The 27,471-nt window shown below is 40.1% G+C and overlaps 2 protein-coding genes across 2 annotated transcripts; one reads left to right on the top strand and one right to left on the bottom strand.

The window, feature by feature from the left end:
• Positions 1-1,450: 1,450 nt before the first annotated feature.
• Positions 1,451-8,806, bottom strand: LOC311039711 (uncharacterized protein). Its single transcript, XM_084049665.1, has 2 exons — positions 8,692-8,806; positions 1,451-2,684 (listed from the first exon to the last, which is right to left on the bottom strand). The coding sequence occupies exon 2, from the start codon at positions 2,478-2,480 to the stop codon at positions 1,725-1,727; it is 756 nt and encodes a 251-aa protein (XP_083905791.1). The 5' UTR covers positions 2,481-2,684; positions 8,692-8,806; the 3' UTR covers positions 1,451-1,724.
• Positions 8,807-11,400: 2,594 nt separating this feature from the next.
• Positions 11,401-27,003, top strand: atp6v1e1b (ATPase H+ transporting V1 subunit E1b). Its single transcript, XM_084049582.1, has 10 exons — positions 11,401-11,497; positions 11,615-11,655; positions 14,483-14,548; positions 16,505-16,614; positions 18,586-18,652; positions 18,975-19,064; positions 19,891-19,959; positions 20,516-20,610; positions 22,427-22,514; positions 26,162-27,003. Exons 2-10 carry the CDS (start codon positions 11,623-11,625, stop codon positions 26,222-26,224), a joined length of 681 nt encoding a protein of 226 aa, XP_083905708.1. The 5' UTR covers positions 11,401-11,497; positions 11,615-11,622; the 3' UTR covers positions 26,225-27,003.
• The last annotated feature ends 468 nt before the right edge of the window (positions 27,004-27,471 follow it).

Below are 27,471 nucleotides of genomic sequence, written 5' to 3'. Positions count from 1 at the left end.
CACTCACTCCGGAGGGCCACATTGCATATACTGTCAGGCAGACACCTCTTACAGTATCTCCATATTTTAACTTTTTTCGTAAATTAATCCTGTACTTCGCCATTCTATGTCACACAAAAGTAGCAAAAATAGCAGATCTACAAGCTCAAAACGCGTCGCAGTTGTAGATCTGCTATTTTTGCTAATTTTGAATTGGAATCCTAACATTTTTTTTGCTATTTTTTAATTGGAATTCTGAAAAGTAACATTTTTATTTAATTTCAAATGCATTTAGTTATACTTATGTTAACTTTATGAACTTAAATAGAAATACATTGGACATAAAAAAGACAATAGAATTTACTAGTCATTAAGCTACTAATATAGACTGGAGTAATTAAAGCGGGTCATGTTTGCATGTTTGGAATTGTAACAGCTGGAATCAATAATATATCAGTAATCCGATATTAACCTGCGGGCCGCATTAAGTGATCGGTGGGGGGCCGCATGTGGCCCCCGGGCCGCCAGTTGCCCATGTATGTAGGAGAGAGAGAGACAGGAAATGTGGAGAGAGTTCAGGGAGTGACATGACACATGGTCCAGCCAGCTGGGAATCGAACAAGGGACGCGCCGACCAGAGCATTTTGCACACGTACATATTGATACACGCCCTAACCATCCGATCACCAAACATTATCATTATCTTTCTATTACATGTATCTGTACACTGGTGTGTGTTTTACATTACTGGAAGCATTAACACATAATATGATTACTGATAAGCTACATAGCTGTATTTGTCCATGTGACTTTGAGTGAGGAGTATTTCCCATCTATCTGGTGATTTGATATTCATTTCAATAGACTACTGTAACTACTCTGTTAAATGCCTGTAGTGTGGCTTTGTGAACAATAGGTGGCAGGCTATAGACATAAATGACACAGTATGTGATATCACTGGCACAGAGATAAAGGTGTGTTCCCATAGCAACGTTTTTTTGTTTTTTTGCAGAACACCACAGTGTCAGTTTGCCTGTAGGCTACTTTGAAAATATCTACTCTCTCCTGCGCTGTCCACACAGCAGTGTGCAAAGTGCTCTCTTCATCCTTGACCACTTAAGCCTTGCTATACTGTAGCCTACGTCATTGTATGACAATTAGCAAAAAACAAAGGCAAATCTACAAGCTCACAATGTGTCACATCTCAATGTGTTGAGCTTCTTCTAGGCTGTTTTTGAAAATCTTTAAAAAAATACGGACACCAGGGTTAATGTGGTTATGGTTATTCTTGTAAGACAAGTGTCTGTCGACAGTGTTGATGCGACAACAATTTCATATTTTCTGATTAAAAAAACGCTTTGACACTTTTTTATGAGTCTTACTGTATAAGTATAAAACATTTATTCTGTTACGTTACTGTGTGATTTAATGTCAAGAAAAACAAACAACAACCCAACAACAAATGCTCAGATTTTCAGGGTTCTTTAAAGTAGTTTTCACTCGTGAATTATTTTCTCTTTTTTTTTACATTCGTCTTGAAATCACGGGACTTTCTCCACACAGAAATGATGGACGGCCTGGAGTCCTGGTGTGAGCTGAGGTAGCATAGACAGCAGAAAGGATCTGAATTCATGCTCATGACCACAACAAGTGTACAACGAACATCCCCCGTAACACAAGACATTGTTTGGGGGGATGGTGGGCAGGTTGACAGGGTGTCCAAGGAGTTTGACCATGGGAGTTTTCTATTTCCTGCAGTAGACCATGGCGCCATAAGCCACCACTCCCACAACCGCGACCAGAGCGGCGCCACCGCACAGCATCATGGGTAGCTCGCCGGTGCCACGTGGCCCACTTTGCTCTGGCCCCGCCTTCTCTGGCCCCGCCTTCTCTGGCTCCGCCTTTGCTGGCGCGGCGGCTCCCTGTGATGCTGCCACGGCGGGTTCCTCCACAGGATGGGGGGATTGGTCGAGAGGTTGCTGGTTCCCTGCCGGGACCCCCGTCGCCGCGAGGACGGGAGGGGGGTGCAGCACCTGTGTGGACAGTAGCTGTTCTAACTCGGCGGCGGTGAGCGCCGGGACCGGAGTGGAGGTGGTGGAGGGGGGCTCTAGCCGGACGATAGGCAGCGGGATGGGCAGGGCCATCGGGGGGACCACCTGCCTGTGACGATGAGGCTCCTCCACGGACGCCAGGAAAGCCCCGATCTCTGGCCCCCGCAGGTCCAGCTCCTCCTCCTGCAGCTCGGCCAGCTCGCTCTCCCCTCCCAGCACGCTCAGCACGCTGCTCTGCAGCTCCTCGTCTTCCTCCTCCTCCTCCTCCTCCTCCGCCTCCGCCGCCGCCTTCTCGGCCTCCAGTAGCAGCAGCTCGGCCTCCTCCTTCTCCAGGTGAACCATGTCTGACATGGAGGAGTGGTTGTCGCTGCGCTCCTCTCCGGGCGTGTGGCTGTGCGCCCCGTCGCTGCTGTCCAGGCTCTTGGTCTCCTCGTGGTCCACGTCCCCCATGGTGGACCAGGACTCGGCCAGCAGGCTCTCACTCTGCCAGGGCCCGGGCAGCTCTGCCTGGGTCAGGGGCAGGGTGGCGGGGTCGGGGCTCAGCCATGCCGCTGGCCTCTGGTCTTCAGACAGGGAGGAGGGCTCTCTCTCATCTCCTGCCCCCCTGCTGGCCTCCACTGCTGGGCTCTTCCCCTCCAGAATGACCGCTGGGTACTGCACACACAACAGTAGCACACCATGATTATTGAAAGAAATCAGCTGATTGTTGATTAAACTATTTCTTTTTTAAATAGTGAAAATAGCAGATCTGCCTTTTCTGCTTATTTCACTTTAAGACACTTCTACGGTCATTTTAACCTCTACTCTGCCTTTAGTGTTCACCCCAGACAGTTGCTTGATTCAGTAGTTAGATTTTATCAGACATGCCCCCTTCCTATATAAGCATATTGTAACTACAAACTCCTTTTTAACCACATTAAACTCATTTTAACATACATCCCAGCATCAGGTGGCTGATATTGTTCTAAATGTTTTTTCATTTATTTTATTAAATCATTGAATCAAGCACCTTGTCTGGGGTGCACATGAAAGCCTGAGTAGATGTTAAAATGGCATTATGTAACTTTCTTTTAATGACGAAAATGTAATTTTGTTTAATCTGTATGGTAGAGTAGTTAATACAGTTACTTATACAATTGGGGTGGTTGTATTTTGTCTCCCTGCTCTTCTATTGAGACATTTAGATTGTGTCAAAGGTCGTGTTTCACCTGGACACAGTGAAATACCCCTTTGAGTGGTTAATATGACTAATCGATTTAGATAGATATAAATGATGGTATTTACAATCTGATCCATGCTTAGCCCTGCACCAATCAAAGTCACTGGATTGGTTTAAAGAAGGGGAATCAGGGGAGTTAAGAATTCAGAATCTCAACCAAAAACATGACAAGAAAGAGACACTGGTGTACATATTGACAAGAAAGAGACACTGGTGTTTCCAGAAGCACGAGGAATACCTTGTATCACTCTATGTGATCCCTGTTAATAATGGCCCCTGGATATAATTAACACAATGTTGACTTCATCAGTCTACACTTAAATCTATACATACAATTCGTCAATACAGCATGAAATGTGGGTACATTACTGGTCACAAACATTATGTCACCCAGGTATTTAAACTTTTTCACAACCTCTAGTACTTCACCTGCCAATGAGAAAGAGGGAAAGGTGAGCTTCTGATCACCCTTAGTTCTAGTGATCATAATCACTCTTTTATATATTTGTTAAAAAAAACATGCCATATTTTGAGCAGACCCTGAGTAGCTGCTGTAAACCAGCACTGTAAGGAGACAGTACAACTAAATCATCAGCATAAATCATGTGATTAATAAGGTTATCCCCCACCATGCAACCGTTTTACACTCTTTTAACTGTTTAGATAAGTCGTCCATGTACAAGTTGAAGAGTATCAGCGACAGATGTCATATTTTGACCGTGACCTTGACTGTTGACCTTTCCGGCCCTCTTCAGGGCAGCCTACTGATCAGTCCCACCAAGTTTCATGAATATTTGTCCATGCAATCTCAAGTCATATCGTCTCTGCCGGGTAGAAACCTCATATGTCCAAAACGGTTACTTTTCAGCCAGGATTCAAATCCAAAAGTAGCTAAAGTAGCAGATGTACAAGCTCAAAACGTGTTGCTTTGCGCCGCGTTTCGAGCTTTAGATGCTTTTGTGTGACGTTGTATGATCAAATAGGGCGTTAATTTACTAGAATATGGAGATAAGAGGATTCTGCCCGACAGCGACAGATTTTATAATCTGTATAATATTTTGATTCCAAGTCCAACTTAATGGGCGTGGGTGCCCGTTGGAAGTACAGTGCAAGTGTAATGGTTGACAAGTCAACCAAGAGATGGTTGTCTGTATCCATGAATACGCTCATATCTTTTGGAGAGAATATGACTGTGTTCTGCAAAACAGTTGCAGAGCAGGGCTCCAGTCCCTGACAGAGTGAGCTGTTTTTTTTTTCATGTGATAAAATGATTCACAAGCACAAAGTTTTTCCTGCTGACTCATACTTCTGTCCTGTCTGTTCCTTTATTTACATTATTGATTCCATTTTGACATAACAGTAATTTACTAGTGTTGGTAAAGGCAGGGCAACAGATGAGGGACAACTTTTTATATGTACATACTAGTCTAAACAACAATATAAGTTCCTTTTTTCCATATATTTATATGGAAATGACTTAAACTGTGACGTTTTGAAAAGGTGACCCTACACCTGGCTGAATGAAACTTCACAGTGATGACATCATGAGTAGAGAGAGGGAAGCTGCACTTCTGCTGTACTCGGTACAATATTGGCCTATAAATCATTTAAAGTCATATTTGCAATGCTCTGGAAGCCTCTCTACTGTAAAAAGGTTACATTTAATGTATATTGATGATATAAGTATCCTTGTATTTGTTTATAGGGAGTTTAGGTGAGTTTACCAGGGAGGACAGTCCTGACATCACAAAACTGCTTAACTGAATAATGGGGGCGGGGCAGATTTAGCTTTTCAAACACCTTTTTCCAACATTTATAAGACATATTTGTTGCCAAATTATAACACAAGTAGCCTACTGTTTTTCCCACATTATTTGAATAGCAAGCATTTCAATATTTATACATTCTTCTTTTTGATTCATTGTTGTGTTATTTTAACATGCCTTTGCAAACTTTTTAATACATCTTTATTAATTGCATTCAAAGTAAGCTCCCCATATTATTCTATCCCTTATTAATTAAGGGATTAAGGGAAAAGTAGCTGAACTATAACTGCTAACATCAGGCTAACAATGAAGATTGTTCCCTTAGGACACAAAAATAATCTTTTTCCAGCTTCCCTCTATAATTGTACAATCATACTTTGAACGCGATTAATACTTTTGTTTGGACAAAACAGTGTAGAGAGACATAAAAAAAACACAGGAAGTGCCAGTTAGCCTTTACACAGGCACAGCCACCGCTGTGAACCACATGGAAGTTTTAGAACCACAGACACACCGACTATTTGCACTTCTCCTATCCGCCTGTGAGCTCTCTTCTCAGGCAACCTGAGACAGATCCGGATCAGGTGGATCTACAAACTGCCATGTGGTGCATGTCATGACGGAGGCCTCACTGGCACTGGCACAAATGTGAAGTGCATGCAGTTCCTGGCAGGCATGCATTCTGCATAACAGACAGACGGGACATTCAGAGCGCACTGGCACACTCACAAATAGAGCAATAATCGTTGTTAAATGTTTGAGTGTGACTAACCAAACAACATTAGCATTTACTAGAGGGAATTAAATAGCTGATTATTTGTCCTCTCACTGACTTAATCCATTAAGACCGGGAACGCATCTGTGTCATTTTAAGATCTCTTTGGCTGTTTTTGAAAAACAAATCGTGACAATGTGTGCAAATCTTTGAATATATATTGTATACATTTGTAACTCAAATCTTTGGAACAAAATATTTGACAAATGTTCTATTTAAAATTATTTATATTCAAAGATGTGCACACATCTTCACGATTTTTCAAAAATAGCAGATCTACAAGCTCATAGCGCGGCACTCGGTGCCGCGCTATGAGCTTGTATATCTGCTATTTTTTAATAGCCAAAGAAATCTTAAAATGACACACAATGATGGGTTCCCGGTCTTAATGGAATAAGTAGGGCTAATGCCCCGATCGGAAAAAGTTGCTCACTCTGCTCTACGTTGCAGCACTTGTGTGTGTCTATGTATAGGCATGGTGCCTGCATATCTTACTATGTTTAGATACCGTATACATCTCCATCTGTCACCCGCCACGGGCGGAAGCTATTTCAGAGATTTGATGTGGCATGACGTGAGGGTAGGTCAAAATGTAAAGCCTGGGTGTCGCGCAAAACAAGTATAAACACACGGGCTGTGGTTCTCAAAGTGGGGTCCGGGGACCCCGCAGGGGGTCGCCAGGCCAGCAAAATCAGTTCAACCCCTTTAACCCATTTACATCGGCTATATGAAAATAGCAGATCTACAGGCTCTACAAGTTGCATTGTGAGCTTGTAGATCTGCCATTAAAACAATGTATTTTGAAAGAAACATTTTAACAACGCAAATCTTGTATTGGTTTCCCTGGCACAAAATATTTTCAGATGGTCTGTGACCTACATAATGGTATTAATTTGGGAGTCCTTGACATGAAAACATGTAAGAACAGGATAGAATTCTGCCAAAAGCTCACCGCTTCTCATTCTTTCTACCTTCGTGAAGTCTGCTCTGGTTTCATAAACAGAACGGATGTATTCAGGCCACACTGCTCTGGTGTGCACAAATTTGAGTTTCTCTCAAGGTGACCTACTGAGGCCTAAGTTGTGGCCCATGTCTCAGTTTTGCTCGCAGAAAATATTTACTACCACGCAAGTCTGGAAATAGATAGGCCTGGTCTGTACGCTCTGACCCATGCAATGTATCACATTCACAATAGGATTACTGGACGAGCCTGCAGAAGTGGAGCACCATGTTTTCTTTGATACTGGAGATGGACAATGTCCCTTAATAACCTCCACAGCACTTGATGTTTTGATATTGAACACTTGAATTAGGCAGGAAGTTGATTGGTGCAAACACAGTGAAATGAATCAGTAGTATACGTATCTGTATTGAGGGGTGAAATGCCGTACAAAAATACACCAATAACAAGGTCATTACTTTGGAACGTTGAGCAGACACCATGGATTCATGCACACATGCAAACATGCACGTATGCACACACACACACACACACACACACACACACACACACACACACACACACACACACACACACACACACACACACACACACACACACACACACACACACACACACACACACTGTATGCCAGCAAACCTGCAGGTACAAACCAGCCTATACTGTATAAGTAAAATTAATGTGCCAATTGTGCTCCTATAGTGCTTTAATGAGTATAATTATTCAGTGTCTGGGGCTATGGTGGGATTATTATTGGCCAACGCATTCAACCTGAAAGAAACAACTAGATTATAGCCCTGACTTCCTAAACATCTTAACGGTCAGAGTTAAATGCAGTGGTGGAAAAAGTAAAAGTATCAATACTGCAATGAAGGAATACTCTGTTACAAGTAAAAAGTCTGGAATAAAAAATTTACTTGAGTAAAACTACAGAAGTATTGGCATCAAAATGTACTTAAAGTACCAAAAGTGAAAGTACTCATTATGCAGAATGTCCCATCAAGTTTTCAAATGTATTCATCAAATCTTTTGAAAATAGCAGATCTATTCTACAAGCTCACAATGCGTCACATCGCGACGCATTGTGAGCGTGTAGCTCTGCTTGTAGATCTCCAGTAAAGTAAAAAATACCTCAAAATGTTATTTAAGTACAATACTTGAGTAAATGTACTTAGTTACTTTACAGCACTGGTTAAATGAACACTCAGGATTTTAAATTGTGCTGAGACACCCAACCTACTCCGTTCTGCGATCCTATTGGCTACAGTCATAGCCTATACTGTAAGCCATTGGATTCCCATTGATCTTGTCCCAGCCATGACAAAGAACTGTTTGAACTGACAACAAGGTAAACAATCAGAGACTGTTACGTACAGTAGGTCACTAACAGTATATACTAATATTTGAGTGTGACTGTATGTCTTGTCTATGAAGTCGGTTATGACACACTGATATCAGTGAGCTAGAGCCAATCAGAATGGAGATAAGGTCAGTCTGAATGTCAGACACAGGAAGTGTCGGAGAATTCATTGACGTGGCTGTTTTTATTTTGTTTTATTATGACAAGTCAGTGTCTGTACCCTGCCCCCCATCCCCCTCGCTTTCTCTCTCTCTCACATACAAAGTTAGATATTTCCCTTCTCAACTTGGAAGTGGACCCAGGTAACTGATTAATGACCCATCCAGACAGTCACATGTTTATCTAGTCCAAAATGTCTCTTATCAAAGAAGGCCTGTCAGAGGTCACTCAGTATAAGCTACAATCTCACCCTTGATTATTGCATACTATTCAATGTTATTTCAAAATGTTACGTTTCCTCTGCAACGACATTGAATAAAAAATGCTCTTGTTTGTCTTGTAGAGCATTTTAGAGCTTTGTTCAGTCTGGGCATATAGGCTAAGCCTACTTACTGAGCAGAATGAAAAGTGTTCAGCCTACCTGTGTCGTCTGTGCAAAAAGTGTTGAAAAGAGTTGAGAGATGTTATGATCTGTGTGAGACGTGCATTGAGACACAGTTGTCACACATGAGCCACGGAGAGACACGCATGCATGCAGGCTGGCACTGGAGTGACACTAGTGACCTGCACAACTCTCTCTCTCTCTCTCTCTCTCTCTCTCTCTCTCTCTCTCTCTCTCTCTCTCTCTCTCTCTCTCTCTCCCTCTCTCTCTCCCTCTCTCAGCCCACCCGTCTTTCTATCTCTCTCTCCCCCCCCTCCCCTCTCTCTCTGTCTCTACCTACAGTAACACTCTTACAATCTGTGACATAACAGTTGGCTAGACAGTGGTCAGCAGTGACTCTGCTCATTTCTTTTCTGTCTTTGAGTGAGTGGTGAGGTGAGGCATAACGGCACAGCCCTGTACTTTCTAAAATAGATAAATGAGAAATGTACACTGCAAACATTCAATATTTTAATGTTATTGACCTTGACGCAAGAATGGAATAAATAGATGTAGGGCTAAATGGCTATACAAGCCGGTATAGGGAGGTATAAACAGGTGCTCATACAGTTGCCTTGAGAGTGTTCAGTATGTTGTAAGGTTGTGACACAGAATGGAAAATCCATGTCAAGTATTAAAGGGCTATTTTTATCCAACGCTGCCAACTTATAGTTCCCTCTACTGGTGAGATCTGTTACTGTGCACAATGGAGATCACGAGGGAGTTTCCAAGGTGGCATAGATAGACTGCGCGCGCGCACGCACACACACACACACACACACACACACACACACACACACACACACACACACACACACACACACACACACACACACACACACACACACACACACACACACACACACACACACACACACACACACAAATATACACTCAAATCTCTCAATAAACCATGCATGGCTACAGAAAAACACTTGAATGGAAAGTCACACCACATTTTGAATGATGCATCTTCCCTTATAAGTGAATCACGTTTTAGCTGTTTTGACTTTATTGTTTATTTATCACAATTATGATACATTTAAATGCAGTGGTGGAAAGTGACTGCGACGAGTACATTTACATATATATGTACGTATATTAGAGGCAAATATTGTACTTTTACTCCAATACAATTATTTGAAAACTTACTAGTTACAGTACTTTGTAGATTTGATTATTATTACAAACATACATTACCTACTTCAGCCCTATATACTTTGGCCATTTGAAAATAGCAGATCTACACACTCACAATGTGACTCATCGCGATGCATTGTGAGCTTGTAGATCTGCTATTTTCAAAAGATTTAATATACATTTGAAAACTTGAAATGGGACTGCATAATGAGTATACCTTTGGTAGCCTACTTTAAGTACATTTTAATAGCAATACTTTTTTTTCACTTTTACTCAAGTCAATTTTGAAATCCGGACTTTTACTTGTAACTGAGTATTTCTACATTGCAGTATTGGTACTTTTACTTAAGTAAAAAAATAGTACTTTTTACACCACTGTTGTTGTTGTCACCGTGACGCGTCACTTTGTCATGACCGTGTTCTTGCACGCCATTGGCTGGATCCCCGGAAGTAAATATCACGTGACAGAAGGGATCAGCTGCAGGGTTGCCATGTCCGCTTATTATAAGCCATGTTTTTCTGTGAAGTCGCTTGTAAATATTGGTTTTTGATTGATTGATTGATGTACTTTATTTAGTAAGACATGAGAACAGTACATGACAGTACATAACAGTACATGGAAGTACAAATTCGCAATACAAGGTCTACTAAACTGGATAGCTCAGTTAAGCACGTAGCTTGTTTAAGATGAGATCCCCACGCACACAAATCATGATGACATATAAGAGACAGACAGATATACACACTACTATACAGAATGTCATACAATCAGTTTACAGGTTACTGGTATGAAGGGTGAAAAATATGTACAAAAAAAGAAAGAGAGAGGGGGGGGGGTAGGTTAGGTTAGGACATGGGGTAGGTTAGGACTTGGACAGGGGCCATTTTTGAATTGCAGCCTCCTGAAGGTGTATCTTTAGGGCATTTTTGAAAGTGAGTAGGGTTTTACACTCCTTTACTCCTTTTGGTAGGGCATTCCACATTTTAGATGAATAGCATGAGAAAGAGTTCATTCCCTTTGTTGTGCCAAATCTGGGTTGAACATGGTTTGTGGAGCTGCCTCTGGTGTTATGATCATGGACTTGATTAACATTTTGGAAGTATTTTGACAAATACAGGGGGATCCCAATGTTGTGGTGTATCTTGAAGACCAGGCCCATAGCAAGTTGCTGTACTCTGTCCTCAACCCTAAGCCATCCAATCCTAGAAAAATGATCAGTAGTGGTAGTTGCGGGTTGCTTATTTTGTGCTTGTTTCCTAATGTTGTTTAAACCAGTGTTTTGCAAACATTTTCATGTGAAGACCCCCTAAATTAACATGTATTTGTCTGCGGACCCCCATCTGAACATATTTTATGCCAGGGACCCCCAAGCAAGATATGGGTTGTAAAAATGTCAAATGGTTTTCACGATTCTTTTGAAAATAGCAAATCTACATGCTCACGTTGTGAGCTTGTAGATCGGCTGTTTAAAGGGCGACGGGCTCGCCTCTTTTGGCCTTGTTTTCACAGACCTGGTTGCTTATTTCTCTCACAGAATCTGGCAACGCTGGTCAGCTGATCCACTACAGGAGACATCTTTAGCACAGACTCACAGTCACGATCTGCAGGCAGCCAGCAGTGTATTTAATTCATACATCTGATCCATTAAAGGTCTTTTATCCTCAGGTAAATATGCATTTCAATACATATTACGCTATAAAAAATATATATGTATTTTGTTTGTTTTGTATGATTTGACACTGAATGGATTTGTGATGCATTTTAATCTGTTTTTTTTGACAGCTGCAGCCATGGCCCTCAGCGATGCCGACGTGCAGAAGCAGGTAGAACATCAATTTAACCTTCAAATACATGATCCATACTTCCATCTGAATATTACAGTTCATATAGGGTTGTGAATGTGTATATATATGGTGTTTCTGGAGTATTATCAAAATAATGTCAAGGAGCTAGCCTTGAAACATGTCATATCATGACAGTCATGGATGAACTTCAACATAGTGTTTGCACTTTCTCCCTTTTTGGTCCGTACATCTACATAAACCTTCAGATTTCAAATATAAAGTGCTAACCTCATGGCCACGGATGTTTTAATACTGTACGTGCCTTCGGAAGTACCCGTATCTTCCGTATTGTTCAATAAAAAAAACATTTTAATCCGATTGGTGGCCATCTTCTCCGTATTTTCTCTATACGCTTTCAACTACGTGACCCTATCGGTCGGGAGGTGTATTGCACTCTAATACCTTATAACCCTATGAGAAAATGGCCACCGATTGGATTAAAATGCTTTTTATTGAACAATACGGAAGATACGGGTACTTATACCCACCCGAAGTGGATTTTAACATCCATGGCCACGAGGTAAGCACTTTATAATTGAAATCTGAACGTTTATGTAGATGTACGGGCCAAAAAGGGAGACAGTGCAAACACCAGGTTGAAGTTCATCCATGACAGTCATGTATCAGGGCTAGTCAAGGAGGGTGACATTGAGGCAGATCTACTGTGGGTGGCTGATATTTAAATAAAGAATAGAGAGCATTAAAGCCATCCAGTTTATATTAACGTTGCCTTGAGGTTGATTAACATTACAGTGGAACGTTGCACTCCATACAGGAATGCTGTATGTATTAGTAAGTAGAGTAAAAGAAGCAGTAGAATTTGACACATAGTCACATGATGCACCCATGGGGCCTGATGGGGAACTATGGAATGATCCATCTAGCATCTAGTGAGTCATTCATTCAGTGTGAAATAACCTCACAATCTACTGACAGCTGTAAATAAATGAGACATTTTGTTAAGCTGCCGTAATAATCGTTTCTGCTCATTAGGGGTGCAACGGTTAGTTATTGATCCCTATATTGGAGATGCAGTATATGAGAAGTTTTTTTTTTAACCCATTAAGACCTGAGGCGATTCTTAAAAATGTTTTCTAAATCCTAACAGTTTTTTGAAAAAAAAAAAATGAAAAAATGAAAAATAGCAGATCTCGAGTGCCGCGCTATGAGCTTGTATATCTGCTATTTTTGAATAGCCAAAGAAATATAAAGTGACACAGATCCAGGTCTTAATAGGTTAATTGTTAAAATAGCTGTTCTACAAGCTCACAATGTGTAGCAATGCGACACGTTGTGAGCTTGTAGATCAGCTACTTGAACTATTTTTGCACAACACCATTGTGTGACGAAGTCTAAGCCTAAAATAGGTCTTCAGTGATTAATTGATGTATAAAACATAAAAGATATATTTGAAAAATGCGCGTTTTCAATTATTTGGTTAATCGAAAAAGTACTCGATAGAATAATCAATAAGAAAATAATCAATAGTTGCAGCTCTACTGCTTACCCATAGCTTACATGTCTTTGATTGTAGTCTAATGTTTAGATTGAAAGATTAAATTTGCTAGTCTGGCAGACAAATAACTAAGGTACTATAAGTAGCAGAAAGGAGTAAAGTGTAGAGAATTTAAGCAAACCTTAAAACCTTTAAGCAAAATATTGGTGTAGTGAATGATCATCGTTGCAGACAAAATAATGAGATGATAGAATATACAGAACATGAATATCTAGTGGACATAACGGGGACGGGGTCTCAGACAGAACACACTGCAGTGCTGTAGGTATGAGAATTCTACACTACCGTGACAAAAGCAACCAGGACAGAAACTTAATTTGTGGCGTGTCGATGTCAAATCAGCATTCGGTGCTCTCATTTTAAAAGAGCTGCCGACAGTTTGTGGTCGTTTCTATCCATGTTTCAGGACATAATCACAGAACACGATAAAAATGTACTGTTTGATAGTAGGGCTGTCACAAATCATGATATTTTACTTGATGATTATTTGTTGCTCAAATAATTGCGATTTAAGGATTTACCGTAATTGCGTTTCTGTCGTTGAACACCGGAGCATACGAATAAAATGACATCTCTGTTTGGCTTTTAGGCTTTGAGGTTGCCCAGGAGGACAGATATGACAAATAACCTAAATACACAAAGAAATGACTGACGTGCTTAATAACTTTATACTTAAAAGAAAACATGAATATGTAGATCTACAAGCTCAATATCTACAAGTAGTAGATCGTCTAATTCCACTATTTTTTTTAAATGTTTGAAATATATGAATTTTTCAACATGGAAACAATTATGATGATTATTTCGAATAATTGCGATTATTTCAATTATTGCGATTATTTCAAACAATTGCGACTATTTCAAATAATTGCGATTTAGAGGATTTATGTAATACAAGGAAAGACTGCTTTCATGTATTATGCTCCACACAAATGGAACAAACTTCAGGATTCTCTGAAGCTGGTGCGATTGGTCTCAATTGAGACATTTGGGTGCTTCTCGAGGACACACTACATAGTGATTGCACCTGCTTCATGTAACTCTATGTTTATTTGCATCTGTGACACTGTAACATGATTCAAATGTTTGTTATTGTTTTTCATTATGTATGTATTGTATTTTATATGCTGTCATCAGGGTGTCCTTGAAAAAGAGAGCTTGCTCTCAACGGGCTTCCCTGAATAAATAAAGGAAAAAGAAAGAAAGAATAAATAATTGTGACAGGCCTATTTGATCGGTGCCCTAATCTCATTCTGATCCACACTGTTGTTTTCCGGCTCTTCCATACAGATCAAACATATGATGGCCTTCATTGAGCAGGAGGCCAATGAGAAGGCAGAGGAGATCGATGCCAAGGTATAAACATGCGTGTAACCCTGACAACACTGGGTGGAGGAAGAACTGCATTTTATTGCTTCAATTGACTGCATTGATCATCAGTAACAAACAAGTGTCAAGGTTCTCCTTTTAGGCTATTATTAAATCCCCATAGGGACATAGTTAAAGCATCAGAATCATCTTTATTGTCACCGTCACAGGTTTACAGGTGTAAAGAAGTGGGTGAAATATGTAGTGCATCTGTAGTTTCTAGAGAAGAGAGGATAGAGGTAGGGTAGAGTAGGAGAGGTAAGAAGAAGGAAAAAGAACATAGTCGTTCATGTTATGATGTTTAGAACTAGTCGGATTGAAAAAGGTGACACAGGTCATAGCAGTACATGTCATGATGTTTAGCCCATTAAGACCTGGAACGCATCTGTGTCACTTTAGATGTCTTTGGCTATTCAAAAATAGCAGATATACAAGCTGAGCTTGTAGATCTGCCATTTTTTATTAAATCTTAAATTTTATTGTTTAATTTTTTTCAAAAAACTGTTAGGATTTAGATTTGTTTAAGAATCGCCTCAGGTCTTAATGGGTTAGAACATTAGCATCGTATGCATGTGTGTGCATGTCCTTTTTCAGAAACATTAGCATCGTAATCGTTTTTAGACATTTTTATGTTTAATAATGTTTACATTATTAGTCTTGGTTTTTCTTATCTGAAACTTTTATATGTTTTACTTGTATGCTTTTTATTTCTTCCCAACTCTTAAATTGTAATTTATTTTCAACACTAATGTTGAATGCGTTGCATTACTAGACGACGCTGCAAATCGTTTTAATTTGGAGAATAAATGAATATTGAATGGATGAATAATGCAGGTGTATACATAACATGAGGCGAGGTTAAAGAAATTAGCAGCAGGTACAGTGTCCTTTTTAAAGGGATATAGATATAGGGGAGGAGAGGCGGGCACATAGATTGGTGAAGCAATAGGGAGCGGCCTTGGCTCCCAGCGCTAGCTTTGTATCCGCCCCTCTAGACCTTGGAAAGCCTGCGTTGCCCCAGCCGAACCCCATGGAGACTTGAATTCATGGATGTGTTTTTGTCGCATTCCTAAGCCAATAATTTGAAGACCAGCGATCAAATTATTGGCTTAGGAATGCAACAAAAACATCATGGGGTCACTGATCGATAGAAAAAGTCATTTTGGGGGTGAACTATCCCTTTTTAAGGTGCAGTTCAGTAGGCCGGTTCGTGCAACAAGGGAAGGTGCACTCTCAGAGTTCAATTAACATTCTGTAGTATAGATTGGGGTCCCAAAGATAAAAGTGGTACCGAATGGGGGTATGTGTGTGGGATATAGTGCAAATTAAAACTGGGGGTCCTTGACAATAAACAGTTTGAGAACCACTGCGTAATGGCAGTGGTGTAACGTAACATTTACTAGTAACATAGTAACATAAAGTACATTTACTCAAGTACTGTACTTTACGTTACTTTACTGGAGTATTTCCAATTGTCTATACTTTTACTTCTACTCCACTACATCTCAGAGGCAAAAATTGTGCTTTTACTCCACTACAATTATTTGAAAACTTATGTTACTAGCTACTTTGCAGATATAAATTATGACATTATAAAACATACATTAACAACTTTAGCCCTATTTTATACAGAGGGTATTTGAAAATAGCAGATCTACAAGCTTACAACGCGTCGCACCGCGAAGCGTTGTGAGCTTGTAGATCGGCTATTTTCAAACATTTTAGTAATTTTACTTTTGTTACTTTAAGTATATTTTGATACCACTACTTTTGTACTTTTACTCAAGTCAATTTTTAAATTTACTTGTAACGGAGTACTTCTACATTGCAGTATTGATACTTTTACCTAAGTAAAACATTTGAGTACTTTTTCCACCATGGCGTAATGGGGAAAGTGATGGAGCTGATTCTTTTCTGCCTGTGTGACTGTGTCTCCCCCTGCAGGCGGAAGAAGAGTTCAACATTGAGAAAGGTCGTCTTGTTCAGACCCAGCGGCTGAAGATCATGGAGTATTATGAGAAGAAAGAGAAGCAGATCGAGCAGCAGAAGAAAATGTGAGTCCGTGTGTGACTAGACGCCTTGCCTTGTCCTTCCTTCCTCATGCTCCTGTCTGCTTGGACAAAAGAACCTGTGTTCCAATGGATCTAATCTAGTTATCATTTAGTCACAAGCTCTATTGGTGAAATACAGTGGTGGAAAGTAACTAAGTACATTTACTTAAGTACAATTTTGAGGTTTTTGTACTTTACTTGAGTATTTCCAATTTCCAATACCTCATTTCCATTACTTCTACCCCACTACATCTCGGATACAAATATTGTACTCTTACTCAGCTACATTTATTTGAAAACTTTAGTTGCTTTGTAGATTTTGATTATTATTATTATTACAACACATACATTAACCACTTCAGCCCTATATACATTTCGGCCATTTGAAAATAGCCGTTCTACAAGCTCACAATGCGTCGCGATTTACCATAACTAAATGTATATAGGGCTGTCACGATTACGAATTTAAGTTGGCGATTAATTGTCACTCAAATAATTGTGATTAAGGATTTAATTGTGTGTTTGGCCATTGAACATTGGAACATATGAAACAGATGAAAATTTGCACAGGCCAGATTATGACAAATAACTGAAACATACATATAAATTAATGACATATTTTATAATTTTATAATAGATTGCTATTTCTGCTTTTTTATTTTTTATGTGTGAACATTTTTCAACATGGAAAAGAGTATGACGATTAACCCTTTGAGACCGGGAACGCATCTGTGTCATTTTAAGATTTCTTTGGCTATTTAAAAATAGCAGATATACAAGCTCATAGCGCGGCACCGAGTGCCGCGCTACAAGCTTGTACATCTGCTATTTTTGAATAGCCAAAGAAATCTTAAAATGACACACTATGCGTTCCCTTCCTGGCCTCAAAGGGTTAAGCAAAAATATTTGTGATTAGACTATGTAATAATTGTGACAGGCCTAAATGTATATCGATGAAGGTCTTTTGTCGGCCAGCTGTACTATATTGTCGTCGTTGGGTGTGAACCTTGTACTGTAGGTCCAAAAACTGTTATCTTCAGGAAATGGACAAAAGAACCTTGTGTTCCAATGGATCTAATCCAGTTATTTAGTCGCAAGCTCTTGTTAACCCATTAAGACCTGAGGCGATTCTTTAAAAAAATCTAAATCTTAACAGTTTTGGGGGAAAAAATCGAAAAAATGTTTTTTCAAGATTTTTTCAAAAATAGTAGATCTACAGGTCTAAATAGACTGGGAACGCATCTGTGTCATTTTCAGATTTCTTTGGCTATTAAAAAAAATAGCAGATATACAAGCTCATACCGCGGCACCAGTGCTGCGCTATGAGCTTGTAGATCTGCTATTTACTTAATTTTATCGTGAAAATTTGTGCTAATCTTTGAATATATATATTTTTAAAAGCGAACATTTTTAACTCAAATCTTTGCTTCTGGGCGATTCTACAAATGTCTTCTAAATTTTAATAGTTTACAAAAATATATATATGTTGCTGTAATATCAGTGGTTCTCAAACTTTTTTTATGTCAAGGACCACCCATAATGATATATATTTGTCCGTGGAGCCCCCCCCCCCGATCTCAAAATATTTTGTTCCAGGGCCCCCCGGAAGCAAAGATTTGAGCTCAAAATGTATATATATATTCAAAGATTTCCACAAATGTTCCAGATTTTTCAAAAATAGCAGATCTACAAGCTCATAGCGCTGCGCTCAGTGCCGTGCTATGAGCGTGTAGATCTGCTATTTTTTGAATAGCCAAAGGAACCTTAATTTAAAATGACACAGATGCTTTCCCGGATTAGATGGGTTAAACGAAGAAGGGGCATTATGGAAAAGCACAAAATGTTCAAATATGGAGATGCAAAGTTTTCTGCCCGAAGGCAACAACGTGACACATCAGTAGTGTAATTTAAATGTACAGTGTACATTGTTGAAGAACTGGTCTGCTGACTCTTTAAACTGTGTCCATTCAACAGTCAGATGTCTAACCTGATGAACCAGGCTCGCTTGAAGGTCCTGAAGGCTCGAGATGACATGATTTCTGTAAGTTGCCAATGTACACGGTCAAAGGGGTTAAACTGACTTTGATGCTATATAAACACATTTCATAAACCATAATGAGCATTAATGAATTATTATAATTATACAGTGTTATAAGCAGATTACAATACGTTATACATATGTTTATAATGCATCATAGGCATGGGATGCATAGCACGTCTTACCCAAATTTCACTGGGGGACCCCCTTGAACCACCTCGAGGACCCCTGGGGGTCTCCCGACCCCACTTTAAAACCACTGCTCTATACATACAAGCTGTGCTACTTAAATGCCGCTCTAATCTGTATGGATTTGCGCTTTCAGGATCTGTTGAACGACGCGCGCCAGCGGCTAGCTAACGTGGCTAAGGACCCAGTGAGGTACTCTGCTCTGATGGACGGTCTGCTCCTACAGGTCTGTGGGACCCATTTACAATGAGTTCACCAGTATATAGTTACTCTCTTATAATGAATTATGTTATTCTGGAAGCTTTGATGTGTTTCTTTACCCCTGTCTGTATAGCAAAATATATGGGATAAGGGTAGCACATCTCAATCTTAAAGTCAAGAGGACAGAATACTCACATTTCCATGTATTTATTTGTCATCATCATTGCAGTCCTTTCATATGTATGTGCAAATGATGTTGTGTTGCATGATGTGATGTGTGTATTTGCACTGAAGTCCACGCACCCAATGGTGCAAAAGGTGTCCTTGTGCATGTCAATCCAAGCACCCATCAAGAATACAATACAAAAAATTATAAATACCTAACAACTGTACAACTATTACAAATGAAAATAGTTTTAGTTGAAACCATGTATTTCAATCCATTTAGACCAAATCTAGACTCTGCTCCTTCTTAACCATCCCTTTAGGGAAGATTTAAAAGAAACATAGGAACTGTTAAGGTCTACCAGTATATTGTCTAATGTTTCTCTGAAATCTGACAGGAACCAGGTCAATACTGGTGTACTTTCATAATACTACAATACTAGTGTTACCTAAAAACAGCAAAAATAGCTGACCTGCAAGATCACAATGGATCATATCGCGAGTGGCTATTTTCACTATAAAAAATATTATTAGGAAAAAAAGGTAGCAGAATTCCTAATTCCCCCCCTCTCCCCCAAAATCTGTTGTTTTTTTATTTAAAGTGATTATTATCGATTTAGTTTTTAAATAATCTATTAAAACCGATTGCAATTAACTGTTGCACCCATAACTCTGTTTCATATCAGGGATTCTATCAGCTTCTGGAGCCCAGAGTGACCATTCGCTGTCGTAAACAGGATGTGCAGATGGTACAGGTAATGGAGCACTTTCTACTAGTTAATTTGTGTTGTATAAAGCATGGGTCTTCAACAGCGGGGTCTTCCTCAGAGTTACTAAAGGGGGGCGGCCAAATCTTTGTGTGATGGGAAGGGAACATCCTTATTCTGTCGGGGGGGGGGGGGGGGGGCATTTGGCAAAAATACCAGATCTGAGCTTGTAGATCGGCTATTTTCGGCAAAGAGACAAATGTGTTGAGGGGGAAAAAAGAGCAGAGCAAGTACAGAGCCAAAGGTCATGTTTACTAAGTATTGGGTGGTTAAATGTCTGAAAATGCACATTAACATGAATCCAACACAACACTGATGACAGCGCTGTCAAACAAGTCTATGAAGCTATTGATGAAATCTATGAAAACTTTTAATCTGCAAAACAATTGTATTCAAAATATTTAATGGGGGTCCCTGCTTCATCCCTCTCTCAGTTAAGGGGTCCTTGGCCTGAAAAATGTTGAAGCCCCCTGGTATAAAGTACTGTATATCTGATGCAACATAAATGCAGTCAAACTGACACGTTTATCTCTGCTATGGTCAGGCGTCCATTCAGAAGAACATTCCCATCTACAAGGCCTCTGTGAAGAACAACCTGGAGGTGCGCATCGACCAGGACAACCACCTCTCCCCAGACATGTAAGAACCATCCCATACCTCTGGAAACATCTCCCTCGTCAGCTTCCTGTTCGTTGTTTAAAGTAGTGGTTCTCATCGTGTGGTCTGGGGACCCCTCAGGTGTCCTTTAGGGGGTCCCCAGCTAAATGATTATTAGTTAAGAATCAAATGGAACCTTATGAGTCGGTAAGTGTAGTTCAGAATCAGAATCAGAATCAGGTTTATTGTCACATCACAGGTTTACAAGGTAAAAAAAGTGGGTGAAATTCGTTTTTGTACATCACTCCCATCGCAACGTTAAATCCGTAGAAAGAAGAGTGGGGAGAGAGAAAAAGAAGAGGGGTAGGGGGCAAGTGGGAAGGAGATCAACAAGAGAACAATAGAAGGCCAAAAACAAGTTATCTACATATTTACAAAGTACCTGAGATAAGAGACAAACTAAGGTGCCTGAGCATAGCAGCAATGTATGTATACTGTGCATGATATACTTATAGACGCTAAGGTGCTTAGAGAGAAAAAGAGCGCAATAATAAAAAAAATAAAAAATAAAAATAAGTTTGTGCGTTATACATGGGGATTAAGGTGCAGAGGGTCAGTGCGTGTTCACCTAAGGGTGGACTGACCCTGGTATAATCCGCAAGTAGCTCCATGAGGGAGAGCAACAAAAAGTAATCTGTACCTGGTGTAGTCTACAGGTATGTCCGAGGGGGGAGCTTTTCATCTTAATGTTTGATCTTCAAGTGTTTCTTAAGATTAGCATCAGATTAGTCAGATTAGTTGTCCATGTCAAGGATCCCAGATTGATATCCATTTGGCCCCGGACTCCCATCTGAAAAGATTCTGTGCCAGGGATCCCCATACAAGATTTGTGAGAGAGAGAGAGAGTGTGTCCTGGGGGTCCTTGAAATTAAAAAGAGTTTGAATACATGGATTAAAGTTCTCAGTCGCCAAGACTGATTTCAGTCATTTGGATTCCATGGAAGCCAGCATGTCTCCTATGGAAGCATGTTGCGCAGCAAAAATAGCCGATCTACAAGCTCTCAATGCGTCTGCGACGCATTGAGAGCTTGTAGAAAGGCTATTTTCGGTTATTTTAAGATTGGAGCATTTGAAGTGGTCAAACTAGCAACATGTTCGGAAGCATCTTCCATAATATCTTATTCGTCTCGGATGTTTCATATAAAAGCAAAGGTTAAAGCCTTAATTGTGATTTCTTCACCTGGTCGGCAGTATGTAGAACAGCAGGAACAATATTACTAAAGCATCCTAATTTTACATATTTTGTTCATTGTTTAGGAATCGGCGCTAGTGTGTGTGTGGGGGAGCCTTTCACACTGTTTCACAAATCGCACATTAGGACATTTTCAGTCGTGAGATTTGATGTTGCTTTAATCCATGTGAATACCAACTAGGTTAATCCATTAAGATCTGAGGCCGATCCTAAAAATGTCTTTTAAATCCTAACAATTCTTCTGAAAAAATTATGTTTCTATATCAGTGGTGCTCAAACTTTTTCATGTCAAGGACCCCCAAAATGATATGTATTTGGCCGCCGACCCCCATCTCAAAAATGTTTTGTTCCAGGGACCCACAGAAGCAAAGATTTTAGTCAAAAGGTTTCGCTTTGCGCACATTTTCACGATTCTTCGAAAAATAGCAGATCTACATGCTCAGAAGAACGCACTATGAGCTTGTATATCTGCTATTTTTCAATAGCCAAAGTACCCTATAAAATAATGGTTAAAATCTAAAATGACACGGATGCTTTCCTGGTTTTAACGGGTTAAAGTAAATGTTTCCTGTGTGTGTGTGTGTGTGTGTGTCTGTGTGTGTTCAGTTCTGGAGGCATTGAGATCTACAACGGTAATGGAAAGATCAAGGTGGCCAACACCCTGGAGAGCAGACTGGACCTCATGGCTCAGCAGGTAACATATGAGGATGGGTGGGTTTTTACCAGTGGTGGAAAAAGTACTCAAATGTTTGAGTTAAGGAAAAGTATCACTACTGCAATGTAGAGATACTCTGTTACAAGTTAAAGTCCGGAATTCAAAATGAGTAAAACAATATTCGAAAACTGCAAAACAAATGCTATTTATTAAATATAGTATAATATTAAGTACCCAAATAGTTTAATGCATTATTTCATGGCCATGAAAACTAGCATGAGGAACAATGTACAGAAAATTGGTTCAAGTCAACTATTAGTGTTGATGTTATCACTTAACTCATTCAGTGCCACATGACGTCTAAGACGTCCGTTTTCATCGCCATTGTTAAGTCCTGAGCGCCACGTGACGTCTAAGACGTCATCAAAAATTACTTTTTTGGGGGGATGTTCTGAACCCAAGATATCATGATTTGAAAATGTGCTGCTCCATTCACTCTTTGTTTAACTGCTTACTGAAAAAGGCTGTATCGGCTCCTGAGCACTCCTTTTTTACAATGAAGTTTTGGCACTGGGACAACACAGCCAGAAATAAGTCTGGCACTGAATGAGTTAACGTGTGTGTGTGTGTGTGTGTGTGTGTACACTACACTCCTCCTGAGTCTTCTCCTCCTCTAACTGAATCAAATTCATGAACTAACAAGATTAGGTGATAAAACTAACACATGATCTTCTATCATGTTGTCAATTATAACAAAATATAATGTTGACCTATTCAATGGCCTATTCAAGTTCTGACAGTAAAACTACACTACTATGTTACAGTGACACGCAGATCAATTTATTCCCCCAATCATTTAAACAGTTACCGATGGCAAGATCCATCACAGAAAACTATTATGTGATGGAAATTGGTATCTTCAGTCCAGTTTGTTAATCAGTCTCTGACTCGCAAAGCCCTCTCTGATCACTTGATTTATTTCAGAGGCATCATGTCCAAATAGCGTGCCATGGCCTCTTGTTTTGTTTTCTCTGGTGCTCTGTTTTCTCTGTTCTTCTGTGTACGCTCGACTTTTTGGATGTGTTGAAAGTGTCTATGGCAGGGGCCTTCAACGTTTTCAGGCCAAGGACCCCTTGGCTGAGAGAGAGAGAGAGAGAAAGCAGGGACCCCCATTATATATTGTATAAAGTATTTTTTATTTTCATAGATTTCATAGGCAGCTTCATAGACTTGTTTCACAGCACTATCATGTTGGATTCATGTTAATGTGTATTTCCAGACATTTAACCATGCACTTAAACAATACTTAGTAAACCTGACCTTTCACTCTGTACTTTCTGTACTTTCACTCTTTTTTTCCCCCTATACCGAACCACTTTGCCGAAAATAGCAGATCTACAAGCGCACAACGCCTCGCGTTGTGTGCTTGTAGATCTGCTATTTTTGGCTAAAGTTCACCTCAGAATAGGGATGCTTGGTTGAAGTGGTTAATGTAAAAATCACAAAGATTTGGCGGACCCCCTGTAGTAACTCTGAGGACCCCCTAGGGGTCCCGGACCCCCTGTTGAAGACCTCTGGTCTATGGCCCCGTTTACACTGACAGCCAAATCCAGCCTGAATCTAGCCTGAATCAGATCTGTGCCACATCCAGATTGGAATCCGATTTGTTTTATGTAGTCTGAACAGAGACAGGTCACATGGAATCTGATTTTTACAAATCCGACCTGAGCCACATTCAGAAGTGGTTTCATTCAGAAGATGCGTCTCAGTCTGAACGCAGTAACCTGATCTAACCACCCAAGTTCTCCCACACAACTATCCTTTTCCGTTCTCTACACTGGCTCCCCGTAGCGGCTCGCATCCAGTTTAAAACCCTGGTGCTAGCCTATAGGGCAGTGAAAGGAACAGCTCCTTCTTACCTCCGGGCTATGGTCGATGCTTACACCCCTGCCCGACCACTTCGGTCTTCCACCTGCTTTTTTCTGTTCTGGCCCCACAGTGGTGGAATGAACTCCCCACTGATGTCAGGACCGCAGAGTCACTGTCCATCTTTCGCCGCAGGCTGAAAACCCACCTCTTCAGGAAACACTACCCTTCCTCTTTGCCTTGCCTACTTGTTGTTAACTTGTTGTGCAAGCTCTTGTTTTATTGGATCTTGTTTATTCGATACACTTATTTTCTTTAGCTCTTGCTCATTTGATTTTCCCATTTGTCTCATCTGTTTAAGAAAGTAGGTAGCTGATATAATGCACTTTTACCTTAATGCTAGGTATACTCTTTGTTGCTTGTTTTAGAAGAGAATGCACTTCTGGTGATTAGTAGTTTCGTTCCCTACCTATGTTGAATGCACTTATTGTAAGTCGCTTTGGATAAAAGTGTCTGCTAAATGACTAATGTAAATGTCGCATATCAAACTGTTCAAAACGTCACTTGCAGCGCGACCCGAACCCCACTGACGTCATTACAGAGTGTGAGAATTGATTTAGATTTACGAGAGCGCAAGGGGTGTAATGAAAACAAAAGAATGGTGTAGCATAAGTTTTACAGAAGAAATGGCGAGCAGCATTCAGTGGACAGACGGAGATATTCAATGTCTCCTAGCACTTTGGGGGGATGCCTCAGTACAAGCAAAACTTGTAGGAATCTATTGGAACAAGGCAATATATGAAGACATATCTCGCGGCATGGCAGAAAATGGGTTCACAAGGTCCTATTTGCAGTGTCAGAGGAAAATAAAGAATTTTAAGAACACATAAAGAGATAAAAGTCATGACGTCAGGACGCCTGCGTCGTTACCACGGTAACCCCCCCCCCCCCCCCCCTAAGTCTCTAAGCCGTCTTTTTCAATTTGTATGATGATGAAATCGCGATGAAGGTACAATCGTGCTGTAGTATGTAACATACATTTAGCTTTAATTATTATACAATGAACAAGCTAACAAGTAAATATAAAATGCATTTCCAAAAAGATTTTGGCAAATGTTAAAGTTTGAAAATGGAGAGCATAATTGCAGATACTGACATTCTGGGTCAGGTTCTATGAGGACAGGATAGTCCCACTGGTAGTTCAGACAGGGTGAATGACCTGAGTTTGATTGATGTTGCAATTACACAATTACATTACATTACATTAGTCATTTAGCAGACGCTTTTATCCAAAGCGACTTACAATAAGTGTATTCAACATAGGTAGGGAACGAAAACTACTAATCACCAGAAGTTTTAAGTGCATTTCCTGCAAAAACAAGCAACCAAGAGTATACCTAGCGCTAAGGTAAAAGTGCAATATATCAGCTACCTACTTTCTTAAACAGATGAGACAAAAATGGCAAAATCAAATGAGCACGAGCTAATACAAATAAGTGTATCGACTAAACAAGATCCAATAAAACAATACAAAAATAAAACAAGAGTTCGTACAACTAGTTAACAACAAGTAGGCCAGGCAAAGAGGAAGGGTAGTGTTTCCTGAAGAGGTGGGTTTTCAGCCTGCGGCGAAAGATGGGCAGTGACTCTGCTGTCCTGACATCAGTGGGAAGTTCATTCCACCACTGTGGGGCCAGAACAGAAAAAAGTTGTGACCATGTCGATCGACCAGAAGGACCGTTGAGTGGCGAGGGAATCAGTCACAATGTGATGCGAGTTAAGCTCATGTCTCTAATTCCCTTCATTAACTCTGTACTCAGATGATGCCTGAGGTCCGAGTGAATCTCTTTGGTGCCAACCCGAACCGCAAGTTTATGGACTGAGGCCACGCAGGAGAAGAGAGTCCTCCTTTCAAGTTTTATTTTTGTTTTCTATTTTGTCGTCCTGTGAAAGATTTCAATCTTTGTGTCTGTGAAAAACGAATTCCAGTGCAATTCCAGCTTAAAAAAAACAGAAGACACGTTGTGGTTTGTGTGTTGTAATGCTGTATGTTTCTGTGTATACAATACAAGGGACAGGATGATTGTTGCAACTGAATTGTACAGATGCAAATAGGAGGTATTTTTGCACAGTTGTAACGTCTGGTTGACTCCGCTGCTCCCCTTTTTACGGGTTTCAGTTTACACTGTTTAGTCAGGGACATTTCCAGGATGTTTGATTATTCCAGGCTGTGATCACATTAGTCTAGACAAATTAGAGTCACTATCTCACACTTTTTTTTTTTTCTCATTTTAATTTCATCAACCTCTCTGCGCTACATGAGAACATGCATGGAGCGCTGTCTTCACTACCAGTGAGTGGCTGTTTGCTCCAACAAATCACACGGAAATGAAGTATTATTTAAGACTGAAGACTAATCGACTTTAATTTATTGATGTTACATCTATTGTATTGTTCTAATGTCAAGAACTAGAAGTGTGTGTAATGTTATCATTCCAAAGGCTGTGTTTCAGTATGTGTGTATAAGGATTCCAAACGCAAAATTAAATTATGTGTACGGTTGGGTTTTTGTTCTCTGTTGTTCTTTTTGATCGTCCCCCTCTGAGAACGTATTGTGAAGATGTTATACAGTAACATAATAAAGTATAAACTGTTAGTTTCACAGCTCTTTTTTTCTCCCTTTTTTACAGTGGAGGGTGCACGAGGTTATGTGCAACATGGTGCAACTTATAGGGCCTTCATTTGTTTGGCAACACTGGTCATTCATGCTTCCCTAATTAGTTCATCACATGGTATTTCGCAGGAAAGAGACACAATTATCCGGTGGCTCCAGATATTTGCTGACGCGCTCATCTGAGAACATTATGTCCAGTGGTGGAAGAAGTACTCGGATTAGTTTTCACATTTTTACTGGAGTAAAAGTACAAAAGTATTGGAATCACGTAGACATAGTTACAGTACCAAAGTACTCGTAAATGAATGTCCCGTTTCACTTTTTTTGTTCCTCAAAATGTCTTAACTTTTTCAAAAAAATAGCTGATCTACAAGCATCGCATTGTGAGCTTGTAGATCGGCTATTATTGATTAGCCAAACTACCTATAAAATAGGGCTTGTACAGTAAGTGGTTAA

The sequence above is a fragment of the Gymnoscopelus microlampas genome, assembly GCF_963454915.1.
Source record: "Gymnoscopelus microlampas genome assembly, chromosome: 23".
Lineage (NCBI taxonomy): Eukaryota > Metazoa > Chordata > Actinopteri > Myctophiformes > Myctophidae > Gymnoscopelus > Gymnoscopelus microlampas.
The sequence above is the reverse complement of the archived record's forward strand: the minus strand, read 5'-3'. Positions and strand labels throughout refer to the sequence as shown.

Excerpts from the sequence above, each read along its gene's own strand:
- LOC311039711 (XM_084049665.1), bottom strand. The coding sequence starts at position 2,480 with ATGGGGGACGTGGACCACGAGGAGACCAAGAGCCTGGACAGCAGCGAC.
- atp6v1e1b (XM_084049582.1), top strand. The coding sequence starts at position 11,623 with ATGGCCCTCAGCGATGCCGACGTGCAGAAGCAG. Across the intron at positions 20,611-22,426 it reads AACCACCTCTCCCCAGACAT|TTCTGGAGGCATTGAGATCT; the intron begins GTAAGAACCATC and ends GTGTGTGTTCAG. Across the intron at positions 22,515-26,161 it reads TGGACCTCATGGCTCAGCAG|ATGATGCCTGAGGTCCGAGT; the intron begins GTAACATATGAG and ends CTCTGTACTCAG.